The sequence below is a fragment of the Boleophthalmus pectinirostris genome, unplaced genomic scaffold (genome assembly GCF_026225935.1).
Source record: "Boleophthalmus pectinirostris isolate CB_2022bp ecotype Guang Dong unplaced genomic scaffold, ASM2622593v1 HiC_scaffold_3, whole genome shotgun sequence".
NCBI classification, from domain to species: Eukaryota; Metazoa; Chordata; class Actinopteri; order Gobiiformes; family Gobiidae; genus Boleophthalmus; species Boleophthalmus pectinirostris.
Window position 1 is genome coordinate 21145542 of NW_026571299.1, and position 16446 is coordinate 21161987.

At 40.1% G+C, this 16446-nt stretch overlaps 1 protein-coding gene across 1 annotated transcript; it reads left to right on the forward strand.

The window, feature by feature from the left end:
• Positions 1 to 2332: 2332 nt before the first annotated feature.
• On the forward strand, positions 2333 to 14623 carry LOC110165705 (keratin, type I cytoskeletal 18-like). Its single transcript, XM_020930892.2, has 8 exons — positions 2333 to 2636; positions 3306 to 3553; positions 9805 to 9887; positions 10344 to 10500; positions 11621 to 11785; positions 12707 to 12832; positions 13718 to 13938; positions 14492 to 14623. Exons 1-8 carry the CDS (start codon positions 2438 to 2440, stop codon positions 14529 to 14531), a joined length of 1239 nt encoding a protein of 412 aa, XP_020786551.1. The 5' UTR covers positions 2333 to 2437; the 3' UTR covers positions 14532 to 14623.
• The last annotated feature ends 1823 nt before the right edge of the window (positions 14624 to 16446 follow it).

Sequence of the window (16446 nt, forward strand, 5' to 3'; positions counted from 1 at the left end):
CAATATTGGTATCAATAGTGATAGTAGTAGAAGTAACGGGATGTTGTACACAGGATCATAGTAACACAAACAAACAGCCATCATAAATAATTTTGCTTTATCTTAAAAATGCACTGTGTAATTTCTCTGCTGGAGGGTCCATCGTCTGCTTGATCCTGCACCCAAAAAGTGACATAGTGCATCTTTAAGTAATGATTAGTTAACCCTAACCCAGCATATATAGAATAGTGCATGATGCTGTGGAGATGATGGGCCCTGACCTTGTTTAGGCTGTAGGCTTCAGAGCATTTGAGTGGTCAGTTTAAGGGCAGCTTGTTTTGGGCTGTTCTCACCACAGACTCTGAACTATGCAGTAATCACGTTTGCCTTTTAGGGAGAAACCAGAGAGATGTTGTGTTTGTGCCATGCCCTGCTCCCTGAGCTGTGCCCAAACTCTGTCTGTCTCTGAATCAGAGCCAGAGCCACACTGGAGAATTCAGTGTCACAATCAACCAAGTCTCATTTAGTCAATTGTAATGATGTCATAAATCACCATGTATAGATCATCTTTTATAATGTATTCCCCCTTAAAACACAATATAGAAATGAAAACTACAGAAGTGACACTCTGCTGCTCTTCTCTTCATAGAGCCATTTCACCATAAACGATCTATGTCCATTTGAACGCCGGTGAATAATAGTTTGGATGATGTTTGTCAGACTAGCTGCTGAAGGCTGAAGCCTCAAATGCAGGACAATTCCTCAATCACGCATGAACCAATCAAAATACAACCCTGGGTAAGACAAATTATGGGTGAAAACCATTCTAATTTGTTTGCGTAATTTATCACATTTTAATTGGGACTTCCCACAAAGCAAAACTGCAATAAAACAAAATTGTGTTTTTCAGAGGAATTTCAATTTTTCAAATGTTTAAATTGATGTTAAAAAGTGTAATATGCTTCTGTTGTGAGTGAAGTATAGTTGTTGTAGCAGTGCACTATGAACTACAAAGTACATTTAAAACTATAAATTATACATAGTTTGAGCTCCACAACAGAAATTGTTGAATAAACCACTTTGCTTTATTTGTCTTTCTGTCAAACAACCCACAACTGTGTTGTAATGTGACAACCAGATGTTGCTGAAGCCCTCAGATAAAGGAATGAGTTTAGTTTTTAACACAAAAAGTGTTATTTTAACTATTTGAAAGATAAATGTGTGTTGGAATTGTGGTTATTTGCCAAACTTGATATGGTTGAAGTTAATTCAACTTCCCCTAGTGTTAATTTGGCTCTTCCCACCCACCACTACAAACTCCCTCGAGAGAAGACCAGTTTGAACCAGTTTTGTGCATAATTTCATCTTAAAATAACACAAATCACTCAAATAAAGTGTAAAAATAAAACACCTCTGTGTGTTGTTTAGTTAAATGAGGATAACCCTACAAAGTATTACTCTCAAAACCTTAAACAGGAACTCTGGTCCAGTGTTACTTAATGAACATTTCCAAAAATGTTAAATTAACTCTAGAACAGATTGAACTCAAATAAACCCTGAGAAAACGTTCAAAATGATTCTGTGAGAGTCACTTTTAACACTCCACTTTTTGTTACCTGGAGTAGTAGTTGTACTGTAGCATAATTTATGGCAGAAGTAGAAGTAGTAACTTCAGTAATACCAGTAGTACATCAGTGGAGTCTTGTAGCTCAATGGGAAAAATAAGTTCTTACGTTACAAAAGCAGGTTTTAGTGTAAGGTGATATGTGAGCATGAGCCACTGTCTCACTTAGAACATAAATCACTTTCTATAGTTCTTCAGTTCATGTAGGTTACAAGTATTCAGAGTACAGAAGTAGTTGTAGTTTATATAGTAGCAATTCTGTAGTACAATAGTTTAGTGTCTTTCATGGTTTGATTTGAATCTGCAGATACTTCTGTTTGATGAACTGTATGAATAGGACTTTTTAGTAGTAATAGTACTGGCAATATTTCCTATGTATTTTGCATAAGCTGTTTGGTGATATTCAAAGTATGTTTGAATCCAGTAGTAGTAGTAGTAGTAAGTGTAGTACTTGCAAGTTGCAGTAGTAGTAGAAGAAGTTTGGGTGAGCACAACTTTAGCCTGTAAAATAAAGGTTAGTTTCAATATTTTTGAATACTTTTGTTCATTCTATTTTAAATCTGACATGATAAGTGGAGTTGGCCTCTCTTGCAGTTCTGTATTGTTTCATGTGTGTTTTGCATATGTTGCCTGGTGATATTAAAAGCAGCCTCGTGTTGCTGTGGGCAGGAGGGAGGGGTCCGTGGGGCTCCTCTGAAGTGGGCTGGTCCTAAACTCTCTATAAGTTCCCTGTTTCCTCCCTTTGGCTCCTCTCTGCTGTGACTGAGCACACTGCCTCTGCTGCCTCTGCTACAGCTTACATTCCATCCTCATTGTGTTTCGCCGCTCATCAAAATGAGTCTGAACTTCAGGTCTAACTCTTTGGCTTTCAGCAGGTCTGCTCCACAGTACAGGGCAGCCAGCATCTACGGAGGGGCCGGGGGCAAGGGGACCCGGGTGTCCTCTGCCTCCTCTCTGCGCTCCGGGGCCCCAATGATCTCTGCAACAACCAGCTACAAAGTGAGCAGCGGAATGGGAGCAGGGCTGGGTGCAGGTAGGACATGACTCTACACTTCCACCTATAGTTGTGTATATGCATCAGTGTGGGCAGGACATTGTGAAAACTGTTTTTATTTAGTTAATGATGAACTATGTAACTTTTCTGGTCCACCACATGGAGCTGTTATTGCTGAGAATGTTCCACAGTATGACACTAAACAGTTTCCATGGAGACAGTTTTGATAATTGTGATATGAAGAGGCCAGGTTACAGGTCAGATCTGTACAGAGGTCACCCCACTCACCATAATTATGCATGTTTTTCCAAGATTTTCTTGAGAATAAAAGCAAAATATAAAAAATATCTGTTTAATGCCATACTTTGGAACATTCTATATAGAACAATAACCAACATATCTATTGAGACCAGCAGGCAGCAGACCCCTCACAGAAAAGTTACATAGTACACCTTAATGTTCTCTGCAGATAACAAACTTCTCCTTGGTCTTATGTAAAATTGTTCTATCCCTCTAGTTTATTCCTCTTTTTTTATTGTGCATCAAATGAGTGATTTTTTAAAACATTTTTTACTTGATAAAGTTGTAATGTCATGTAATGATGTATGTGACAGTTTGTATGGAAGTGAAAAGAGGAGCGATAGTAGGACAGGAAGTATTTTCTTTGTGTACTCTTCAATAGTTTTATACTTTGTGTTGTTCCTCTAGGTCTGGGTGGGGGTATGGGGGCCGGGGGGGTGGCTGTGTCCGGAAGTGGAAGCTCCATCCTGGGGAACGAGAAGGGAGCCATGCAGAACCTGAACGACCGTTTGGCCAACTACCTGGAGACCGTGAGGAACCTGGAACGGGCTAATAAGGAACTGGAGGTGCAGATCCGACAGGCGCTGGAGAAGGGCGGACCTGACCTGAGGGACTACAGCAAGTACGAGCCAATCATAGAAGACCTGCGTCGACAGGTGAGTGAGGGGGAGGGGCTTAACGTGGGACTGAACACTTAGACTCCGCCCACAAACACCTTTCAAACAGAGCTGCTAAACTGGACAGTGCCTGAGGACAAAAGGGGGAGAGTTAGGGAGGAAGAAGAGGGGCGGAGTCTGGAGGACTAAAGGGGAGAGTGAGGGGGAGGAGGGGTGGGGTCTGGAGGGACTAAAGGGAGAGTGAGGGGGAGGAGGGGTGGGGTCTGGAGGACTAAAGGGAGAGTGAGGGGAGGAGGGCGGGGTCTGGCGGACTAAAGGGGAGAGTGAGGGGAGGAGGGGCGGGGTCTGGAGGACTAAAGGGGAGAGTGTGGGGGAGGGTCTGGAGGTATAAAGATCTCTGTGATTGGACTAACAGGTATCCACACTTCAAACTCCGCCCCTGCGACCAAGTGTCTGTATCAGAAACATGTGTCTGTGATCAGGACAGTGCTGAGTGATGTCACCAGCTACTTCAAATTGCAGTGGCCACTGAAGGCAGCACTTAGCACTTAGATTTAGCTTTCCTCTAAAATAGCCAGAAATGACTAGGCACAGTAGACAGTGTTTTTAAACAGCACAGAGTTTAGAAGCAAAAGATGGATTTAATGTTTAGTTATCTTTCAAATCCTGTTCTAGACAGAATACTGCTGTTGTTGAGCAAGACGCTTCACCCACCTTGCCTGTGTGAGTGCTTGGTGGTGCAATTCCAGTTTGATCTATTATTACTAGTATTACAGGGCAGACAGAGATTACCTTGAGTATCTGTGGCCTTTTTCTACACACTGATTACACACATGTGATTGAGTCTTGCACCATCTCTTGTGCCATTTTGAGTCATCTGATTTGATTGGTTGGATTTGTGAATCATGATCATTTCTTCAATCACATGACAGATTTCCCTTATCACATGTCTCAAAATAAAGACATATTCAGCCTTAAAAGAACCCTGGCTTTGTTTTTGAGGGTTAGTTAGTGAGAATAGTTCTGTTGATAACTTTACAAGATTGTTACAAGAAGTTGTTATGTAATGCAAAAATAAATAAATAAATAAATAGAACACAGCCACACTCCTGGTTAAATCAAGTGAAATCTGTGTCTGAAGCTGATTTTGCATTCTTTAGTTGGGATGCTCTGAGGGATAAGACAGCCTCACCAAAAGTATGACTTCTGTGGAGAATTCCCTGTCTGAAAAGGCTGTTGTAAAGCTGTGCCTGAGCTCCAAAAACTCGTGCATGTGAATGCTGGTGATGTGCCAAAGGGTGTGTGAGAGCTAGGCAATATATTTAAATGCCTGCTTCCCCATTTCTCTGTATTACAATCTGGTACACCAGCTTTAAGCAAATCTAAACTAACCAAAATGATCCAAAACTTCTAATGAACTCTTGTAGTTCATTGAATGGATATTCAGAATCAGAATCAGTTTATTGCTGTTGTCAGTGAACAACAAGCTTTGGCCTTATGGGGCAACATAAAACAAAGAATGATGACAGTAAATATAAGCTATAATTAAAAAACAAAACATGCAGTCAAATACAACACACTTTTACAGTGTGACAAAACCTTAAACAATATGTCCCTGATGATAGTTGGTTGAAAATGCCTGGTTTTGTGTCTCAGATTTCTGTAGGAGAATGAAGGGTGTGGCTCAAACTATAAAGAGCCATGTGTGCCACAGTCAGCACTTCCTCTGAATCACCCGCTGCAGAAAACCACCACAAAGACCAGCTCCAGCAGCACAGAACTCCCAAAGCCTGTCCTTCAGCGTGACTAGACTCACTTCAACAAATAACATAAAAAAAAAACTGATGCTGAAATCGACTGTGCACAGTGCAATGCAAAAACTCAAATCTAACCATGTTAAGATAACTTCAATCAAAAAAGTTTAATTCAAATTTGAGTAGATTTCACTTAACAAGCAAAATTATCTGCCAATAGAACAAGACTTTTCATACTTAAAATATGAAAATACATTGTAAGACATAAGAAAAAAACAACAACAACTCTTTGCACTTAAAATAAGAAACAAAATCTGATGTTGCTTGAATGAAGAAAAACACTCTGGTAGATCATTTTACTTGTCCAGTTGAATCTACTCAAATAAAGTAAAATGTTCTTAGTTTAAGTCATTTTTAACTTACTAATGTTGCTTTTTGCAGTGTGTGGTATCAGCGCAGTGTAATAGTAGATTGTAAGAGTAGTGCATTAGTGCAAGTACTCACAGTTAGTAGCACAAATTGTCATGGTCAGTCGTGATGGTAGTAAAAGTAATCTAGTAGCTGTGTCTGTATTAGTTGAATAAATTAAATAAATAAATAAAATTAGTTGTAGCAGTAGAAGTATCAACTGTAGTAATAAAGTACATGATTTCTGGGGTTGTACTCGACTAAAGAAAGTCTTGGTTGACTAAAGACATGATCTGTGCACTGATTAGCTGACTAAAATGGGGCTGTGTGACATTGGAAAAGCTCATAAAACCATTAAGCTTAAAGGAATGAATGGAAAATAAATACTGCTAGTCTGCGCATTTCATTGTAAAACAGAAAAATAAAATCATGATTTGCTCTCAAACCTGGAGCTAACTCATTCCATGCCTGATGCAGTCCTGCAAATCTTGAAAACAATTGGTTCTCTTTAAATTTGTGGCAAATATTCAATATACTTTGCTTTGTTTAAAAAGTGGGTTACTTCTACTTCTACTAGCCTATTCCAAACAATATTATTTTGTAGACTAGATGTACTTTTACTTGTTGAAAGCGTATCATTGGTTAGTGTCCCATGACTGTGAAAATGTGAGAGAAAGGAAGAATGGCCCCAATGGGAAACAGATGTGGGGCTTTTGTGTTCATCTGAGGTTTCCAGATCCTTATAAATACACAGAGAATCAGAACTTTAAACCAATATTATGTAGCTCACAGAAAACAGTGGTCCAGTCGGGCCAAGCTGTAGCTGTAGTGATTTATGATGTGGGGACGGGAATGGGACAGATGTACAATTGCAAAGTGCTTTCTACATTTTTAATTAAGTATTTTTTGTTGAATGGCTGAATGAGTAAACTGAGTATCACACTTTTTTTTTTAGAAAACATCACAACATTCTACTGGCCAACCATGAAACTCAAATGAATCTTGTTCAAATGCAGATTTTTGTTGTAATACACTGAGTTCTTGAGTCTTATCATAAATAGAAATGATCAGGTTCAACATTTGTGAAGTGACCGTTTGGAGATTTCATGACAATTACAATGATAACCATATGGAAATCTGTCTTTTGCTCCCTTCGTCACAATCTCGAAAACCACCAATAGATTTTTATGTCTGTGCCACATCCCCAAAGGACAAACTTAATTTGTTGCAAAGATTCAAACCGGCCACCACCCCGTGACTGGGCTGGCACAAGAATGTTTGAATGTAACTGGACAACACTAAAGAATGTGAGAGAGACAGAGAGAGAGGGAGAGAGGGGGAGACAGGGGGAGAATGGAGCCAATGTGAAACAGATGTGAATGACACACAACTACACAGCACAAAAGAGACTACACACATACACACACACACACGCAGAGAGAGAGAGAGAGAGGCTTCAATTCTACCCCTCCTCCTCCTCTGTCCCTCCTGTTTCTCTGCCTCTCCATCACCCTCTTCTCCTGTACTCATCTTCTTTTTCCTCAGCTCTCCTCTGCCCCTTTGTCCTCCCCTATCCATCCTCCTCTGCTCCTCGTCTGCCCTTCCTCTTCTCCTCTGCCCCCTCTTCTGTTCATCCTCCAATCCCCTTCTTCCCTTGTTCCACCTCTGAAACCTCTTCTACTCCTCTACCCCTCCTGTTTCTCCTCTGCCCTTCTTCTTCTCCTCTGCCCTTCTTCTGCTCCTCCTCTTTTCCTCCTCTTCTGTTCCTCCTCTGGCCCTCCTCTTCTCCTCCACAGCACAAAAGAGACTGCACACACACACACACACACACACACACACACACACACACACACACGGATGCCATGTCCCAGTTTGAGGCATTTACAGATTTTTCGTCAATCACACCAGCCCATAAACCTGACTATATTTGCAAAAAGAGTTGATTACGTTTACTTTAAAATATCAAAAAATACATTGAATTTGTGTGTAAGTGTCATTTGTAAGCGGTGTTTCCATCTGTCTGACTCAGCCTGGGGCAGGACGGGGGCTACAGTGAGGGGGCTAACAAAGATTTTCTGTCCCAGAGTCAAAAGTCAAATTCTTTAGAGCAGAGCACGCAGCAGAGTTGAGTGTGGTGACAGCAGGGGGTGGTGGTATGAGGAGATAGAGGAGCAGGCTGTGCATTAAGTGCCAGCAAGTAATCCGGCATTTAACTCCAGCAGATATCAGTAAAGGCTCTGAAAGATCTAGAGTGGAGTTAAAATGCTGGTTTTCCTAATGGAGGGTTATGAATTGGGCAAACCAAAAAGTGTCTCATGCCATCAACCGCAGTATCAGAGGTAGACTTTGGAGTTGTATTAGTAGGAGCATTAACAGAAATTGTACTGACTTTCAATCCTGTGTTATAGGCGAGTTTCATTCTTGACAAAAGTGTGCGTTGCATGCTGGGAATTATTTTGGTCGGCAATGGTTGGTTGATTTGTTGGCAATAAACACTAATTCAACTTGAAGGACGGAGCGAGAAAGCACGTAAAGGGTACTGATCCCGGTTATTTATCATCTCTAACGGCAGAGGACCCAAGACGATTTGGTCATAAGCATCGATGGACGTCAAATCACCCTTTTCAACCTCTACAAAAGGTGGACGAAACCAAATTTCTGGTCAGAATTGCCAACTACCTGGCCAAATATTCACTTCGGCGATATCCACAATGACTTGGTGGAAACTTCTGGGCCATTCACAGCAGAAAAGATGAAAGTCTACAAGAGTCTCGATGTGTTGTTGAACTTGTTGGAGTCCACGGTTTGCTCGGATCTTCTACGTTTGCTCTGCGAATGTTTGAAAGCCGTTTAATTCACCGTTAGCGGTTCTTTTCACTCAGAATACGAAAAAGACATTTTCCTTCTTCCGTGCTTCTATTTGTGCATCTGATAATGCAGCAGGAATTTACCATTATCGGGGATAAATACGCGAGGTTACGCATTGTGTTTGACCGCTATTGTGTTTCTCGCCTCCGACCAAAATGTTTCCCAGCATGCAACGCGGGCTTTCAATGACTTTCAAACATTCGCAGAGCAAACGTATAAGATCCTAGCAAACCGTGGACTCCAACAAGTTCAACAACGCATCGAGACTCTTGGAGGTTTTCATCTTTTCTGCTGTGAATGGCCCAGGAGTTTCCACCAAGTCATTGTGGATATCGCCGAAGTGAATATTTAGCCAAGTATTTGGTGATTCTGACCAGAAATTTGGTTTGTTCCAGGCTTTGTCGGGGTTGAAAAGGGTGATTTGGTCTCCATCGATGCTTATGACCAATTTCTGGTCAAATGGTCTTGGGTCCTCTGTCGTTAGAGTGGATAAATAACCGGGATCAATACCCTTTACGTGCTTTCTCGCTCCGTCCATTATGTTGAATTAGTGTTTATTGCCGCCGACCAAAATAGCCCAGCATGCAACGCGCGCTTTTGTCAACAATGAAACTCGCCTATTTCAAATCCTGTATTTTAAATTACACAATATAACGGCTTTTTTTTTTGTATGAGTGTCTTAGCAGAGGTTGCAACAGCTTGAACTTTGCAAAAAGAAAACACGTACAGTGGTTTGGTGAGGGTCAGAGCCGTCACATGGTCAGCACACACTGATTTATGGCTCAGCTGCACAAGAGGAAAGTGTCCAAGAGGAAACACATTTTCCTGGTTTAAACTGAAGCAGGTTTTTGGCCCCCGGACCCTCCACACTCTTCTCTGTCCCTCTGAGCCAGTCATTTAGTTGGCTCTGCTCCTCTTCTACTCCTCTGACCCTCCTCTGTTCCTCTTCTGCTCCTCTGCTCCTCGTTTCTGTCAGTGAAAGTGTGTGGGTTTGGATTTGGATCTGAAATCGGACTCTTGTCTGTGGAGTTACATAAGTTGGGTCTTGATTCAGATCATGCGCTGCTGTTTATTCCACATCTGTTTAATATTCTGCAAAGTGAATAGGGAAAACCTGACTCAGATGTGATTGTGCTGTGTATGAATGAGGCGGAAAGCACAGTTTTAAATGCAAGATTCAAATATGTTTTCATTGTATTCAGGGTTTTACAGCTGCTTAATGCTCAATGGTATTTATATATTTGTGTTTTGTTGTTTCAGATTTTTGACAGAATCACAGACAACGCCCGGTTAGTCCTGCAGATCGATAACGCTCGTCTGGCCGCAGATGACTTCAAAGTAAAGTGAGTACTGATTGTTGATTCATAAAATGCACATATGTTAAAAAAATTTACTTCATGACTTCCCACTTAAAGTTTGTGATCTACAAAAAGACAGTTTGATGTGGAGAAGTCTAGTCCAAAATGTCAGACTTTGTCAACCTGGGTTTTCAGAGATGAGGCAGAAGATGATCTGTGCTCAGAGAGATGAAAAGTGAGCGAGTAGTGTGTTTTGTCCATGAGTTCACTTTGAGTATGAATTCTATGCCAAATCTGACAAATGAGATCCCTGACCTGAAACCTGAAACTGCCTTGTGGTGTCACCTGCTTGTTTTCATGGAGACAGGGTTAATGCTACACTAATGAAAAACCTGTGGGAGAACCTCTACAGGAAAAGTTCCGCAGAGCACCGTTAATAGTGTGTCAGAGCTTTGAGTACTGGATGGTGTGTGTGGTTCTAATTGCTCTTCCCCTGCACAGGTTTGATAACGAGACCACGATCCGTCAGTCGGTGGAGGCGGACATCGCCGGACTGAAGAAACTCATCGATGAGACCAACATGAGCCGAATGAACATCGAGAGCGAGATCGAGGCTGTGAAGGAGGAGCTCCACTTCCTCAAGAAGAACCACGAGAATGTGAGTTAATTAGAGATGGGAATCATTCAGAAGTTATCCATACGATACATAGGCCTTTGATTCAATACAATTCAATACTGATTTATTTCAAATCAATTTGATACGATTCAATAAAGGCTAAATCATGGCTGTGACACTAAAAGTTTTTGTTAAATCACTTTTTGTGCAAAGTTCATATGAAACACAAACATTTTAATCCTCAAAACAGTGAAAATGTCAAATGTGTCACATAAACGAGTTTCCTTCCTCTGAACAAACAACAAAACTGTAGCTGCAACTAAATAATATGGCAAAATATGCCACAAAATATTTTTGGAGATATATCGATACAGCAGCCCACGATATCAATACTGTATCATCGCAATAAATTATACGATATATTGATATTTTGATATTTTTGCACACCCCTAGAGTTAATACTGTGTTGTACTGGAAATGTACCCAAACTAAACCTGTGCTTTTATCACTGAGTTTAAACTGAGTCTAACATGAACTCAAACACTGATAATACAGAGGTGCTCCTTCAAAGTTTTAAAGAAAACTCATAATGCAGAATTGAATTTTTTGAGCTTTTAACCATGCTTTTAACTTACCATAAAAACATACCTGGAGCTGTATTTCATCTCATTCCCAGTTTGGTTTGAGTAATCCTCTGTCAGAAGTAACTCATCTAACCCAATAAGTGATCAGCAGGCTTGTTTGAAGCATCTCTGCAGTCAGATCATCTTCATTTCTAATGTGTGCTTACAAAAACACATCATGCTCTTTATTACCTAACTTATTTTTTCCCTTTTTTTAATTAATTAATTTTGAGTTCTCAATCATTGAAATGCCAGAGCAAATGTACTCAAGACCATGTTTAAAGGGCTATGATAATGCCTAATATTTGTTCTTTAAAGTTTATGCACATTCCTCAGACTTGACTTCATTTTTCAGATAAGCAACTTCAAAGTTAGCAGCTCATATTTGGTTTACCAGATTCAAGCTGCTTATTCCTTTAGTGCCCCTAGGTCTTCCAGTACAAACCTCAGATTAAACATAAATCGCTGTTTTCTATCTTTTATTTTCGGTTTTACAACACAAGACCAGATGTCTTACTTTTGACGTCTTCTGTCTGCAGGAGGTGATGGAGCTGCGTAACCAGATCTCTCAGTCTGGAGTCCAGGTGGACGTGGACGCTCCCAAAGGTCAGGACCTGTCCCAGATCATGGAGGAAGTGAGGGCCAACTACGAGAAGATGGCCCAGAAGAACGCAGACGACCTCAAACGCTGGCACGAAAACCAGGTCTGTGGTGGTTATTGTTGTCAAAGTAACAGTCGTAGTATTTGAAGATGGAGGGGAAGTAGATGTAACTGTGGAGTTAGGAATAGCTGGAGTTCTTGTTTTGAAGGTAGGAGGAAGTAGTAGCACTGGCCTATAGAGTTAAGACTGGAAACATTGTTGTATATATATACACACACACACACACACACATATATATATATATATATACGTATACGTATACGTATATATATATATACGTATATATACGTATATATATATATGTATGTATATATATATGTATGTGTGTGTGTGTGTGTGTGTGTGTGTGTATATATATATATATATATATATATATATATATATATATATATATATATATATATATATATTATATATATATTATATATAATTATCATCATTCAATACATACAATATTGTATGAGTATCAAGATTCCTTAGTACTGAAATTTTGGGTTTGAAAGATTAGTGTTGTAACTGTACTGAAGCTCAATTTATTCTCCCCCTGAAAGTTCAAACGAAAGCTTGATTTTTCACATCATTTTCAACAAGGACCTGTCATTTTACCTTCAACACATTTTCAACTTCATTTTAATAACATCAACATTTTTGATGCTTTCTTTGCTGTTGTGCTGTGTTTACATCACAGAGGTGCAGCTGTGTCTGATGTTGTGTTGTTGTTGTGCTGTGTTGTACAGATCGCAGAGGTGCAGGTGTGTCTGATGTTGTGTTGTTGTTGTGTTGTTGTGTTGTACAGATCGCAGAGGTGCAGGTGTGTCTGATGTTGTGTTGTTGTTGTGCTGTGTTGTACAGATCGCAGAGGTGCAGGTGTGTCTGATGTTGTTGTTGTTGTTGTTGTGTTGTACAGATCGCAGAGGTGCAGGTGTGTCTGATGTTGTTGTGTTGTTGTGTTGTGTTGTACAGATCACAGAGGTGCAGGTGCAGGTGTCTCAGAACACAGAGGCTCTTCAGGGCGCACAGATGGAGAAGAGTGACCTGGGCCGACAGATCCAGACGCTCGAGATAGAACTGGCATCACAACAGAACCTGGTAAGAACCTTGACCTGTTTAAATACGAGCACGCTTCTGTTTAAAGACGATACAAGAGCTTAAGAAAAGTCATATTTTACTGTCTTCAAAATGTGAAAAACATGACCTGTTCATTTGAAACTCTTTGCAGAAGTCCAAAGTTATTCCTCACTGTTCCAACTCATTTCTAGCAGCCTAATAAAACTAATCACCATAATGCTAAAAACAACTGTCCGTTTTTCACGTCCTGTCCTGGGCGTCCGTGTTTTTTCACATACCGTGATGGAAATGTCCAGGTTTTCATTACCTTTCATTGGGGCCATTAAATTGAGTGTCTCTCGTAGCTCTGTGACTCAGAAGGAGCGAGCAGACACAGTCGGTCAGTCTGCAACATGCCGAAGGGCAAATGTGCATTTAACAATAACTTGTACAAGAAATTCTCCGTTTTCCGTCCCGGGCAGGACAAGTGGGAGGTCATGTGCACAGGTTGTGAGGTGAGACTAGCTCAATGTCGAGACCCCACCCTCACCCCTGGTAAGATGTCCGGGTTTTCACAAATGGAAATATGATCACCCTAAACTAGCATGCTTACAGCGCATCAGTATTACTTCCTGGTTTGCAAAATTATAAAAATGCTTTATAATGAAGCACACCAAAACAATGGATGTTAGCTAGCTTGTAGCTGGTTAGCTTCCTTTGAACTCTTCACATTAGAATTTTTTGAAAAGTCTATGGGAAAAATTAATGTAAAATGAATTAACCTTCAGAACCAAAGCTTGAGCTCCATTAGATGCAGACAGCACACAGCGCTCTCACTCTGAACTGAAGATAGAAGCATCTATTCAACTGATTACAGCCCATTTCAACCTGAACTATGTCCTATAGCTAAGTGTTTGTGGTCTGCAGAAAGCGTCTCTGGAGGACACGCTGAGGAATGTGGAGATGAGGAACAATATAGAGATGGAGAAGTACAACGCCATCCTACTGCGTCTGGAGGATGAGCTCACACAGCTCAGAGCAAACATCCAACAGCAGAGTCAGGAGTACCAGGCCCTGCTCAACATCAAGGTCAAACTGGAGGCAGAGATCGCCACCTACAAGAACCTGCTCGACGGAGGCGACTTCAAGTGAGTACTCATACTACAAATACTACTACTACCTCTACTACTACTATATTTAAAACCTGCTCGACGAAGGCAACTTCAAGTGAGTACTAACACTACAAATACTACTACGATTACTAGCTGTACTACTACTATATACAAGAACCTGCTTCATGGAGGCTACTTCAAATGAGTTTTAATAGTACTATTACTACTACTACCACTTCTACTGTAAATACTATTGTTAGTACTATATACATGAACCTGCTGGATGTAGAGGACTTGAAATGTCTACAGACACATGCACTTTGCAACCAATGCTTCTGCTCCCACTGCTGTGTACACAAACTTGAATATCCTGTATAGTACATATATAACCTCTACTAATGGACAGTAAGAGTACTGTAACTTCAGAGTCACAACACCACACACCAAGCATTACTACTAAAGAGGAGAAAACAGCGGGGACGTGGCATCTGATTTCTGTTGTAGGTTTTGGTACTAAACAATTTTGGAGCATACCTGCTGTCACGGGTAAATCCATATGAACCTAAAAATATGTTGTTGTTTTGTGCAGACTCCAGGACGCTCTTGAGGAACTGGCCTCTTCCAGCTGAAACAGAGAAAACTGAAGCTACCACAAGAATGAAACAAAACTCAAGTTCAGACCAAAACACTGTCGCAAATAAAGATCATGTGTTCATCTCGGTGTGCTGTGTCGTCTGACGTTTTAATGTGAGAACAGGTCTTAGGTTTGATTCCTGGGCCAGGTAGAATTTCACTGAGGAGAGGAGTTTGCATGTTCTCTGGGTTCATTCTTGTGCTCTGGTTTAGAAATGCATATTAGCCTAGATACTCCAGCTTTACTCTCCTTATCAAACACTACAAAAATCAGTATGATGTAAAATGACTTCAGGACATTTATCCTGACTGCAGTAGTTTTGATTAAAATGTATTTACTTGAATTAGCTAGATCATTACTTTGGTCTCAAGAGATTTGTGACTGTTTAATTATATTATATATTATCACATTATATTATACAATACTTATCCCATTGGCAGAGCTGGGAAGAATAAATATATTTAGTCACAGAACACAGAATATCTGCCTTAAAAACTTTGTAACATTACGCAGTTCCATGGTCCAGTCAGTACTGTATTGAGATTACTAAGAATACTTTTACATCAAGTTACATTTAAACGATAGTGTAAACATTAAAAACTCACAGCTGCACTCTCCCAAAGAGTGCTATTTTCTATGTTTCCACTAAGAAGGTGCAGTTTGAAGCAAATATTTTGTGAACAGATACTATGTATGTATATGTATTCCACTAATATGAGAAAAGTATGTATTTTGAATACCACCAAATGAAAAGTAACTGTACAAGAATACAGTTACAGTTACTCTGAACATGTGTTTTCAGTAGATGTATTCCGTTACTTCCCAGTAACAGGTTTGCTTTGTTATTTGAGTCTGTATGATCTTGAAATCAGTCAAAACTGTCATAAAACCTGTTGCGTAGATTACATCATAAAGGCAATGAAACCTAATGCATTTGAAAGTTAAAACTACTCAAATCCAGATGATTATTCTGAAGTGAAGGCATTGCAAACTTGGCTAGATATTCCACTTAAGCATCGGAGCTTTGAATCTGGAGAAGTGATTCCATCCAGTGCTAGTGTCATGTGCGTCACGTGATTTGACATTAAGGCGATAAGGCTAAAATAAGAAACATCACCCTCTAGTGGAACTTGTATGTAATGTGCCATAATGAATGAAGTTACCAGTCACTATTACTGTAACCACATTATACTCTAGGTGTATTATGCTTCTACTTTTATGACTAAAGCTAACTAACTACATCATCACTTCTGCCATTACGTAAAGTGAATTCTATGACTGTTAGTTCATGATCATAATATAAGGGCCAAAATAAGTGTGATGGGCAGCAATGGAACACAACCAGGTACACTCACAGCTACTTCCTGTACTTTTGTTCTTTTCTCCTTAGCATTTTTCCACAAACTGCCACTTCACTGATGTCAAACAATGATAAATATTCACCACATACACTATCCTACCAAAGGTCAATTAGAAAAAAAAAACACGAAAACTTCTTGTATGTATGTTAAAGATACAGTACGTAACTTTCTGGAGGTGACACGTCACCTGCATGATTCCATGGAAATACACTGCTCAAAATAAATAAATAAATAAATAAATAAAGGAACACCTTGAAAACACATCACATCTCAATGTGAAAACAATATCATATATCGGATGTCTACACAAACCTGGACAGGACAATGTCTTAGGAACAAAAGGATGCTCCTCTTTTAATGGAAATGCACAACAGATGCACTAGAACCACAACAATGAGACAACCCCTAAAAGAGGACTGGGTTTGCATGTGGAGGTCTTTTCAAGTTTCCCCTCTTGGTGTTATTGGATTGTTTTCCTCTAGTGCTGCTTTGACTAAAGTTATTATCTCTACTGGGAGGATGAGGCTGTTCCTTAATCCTACAGAAGGA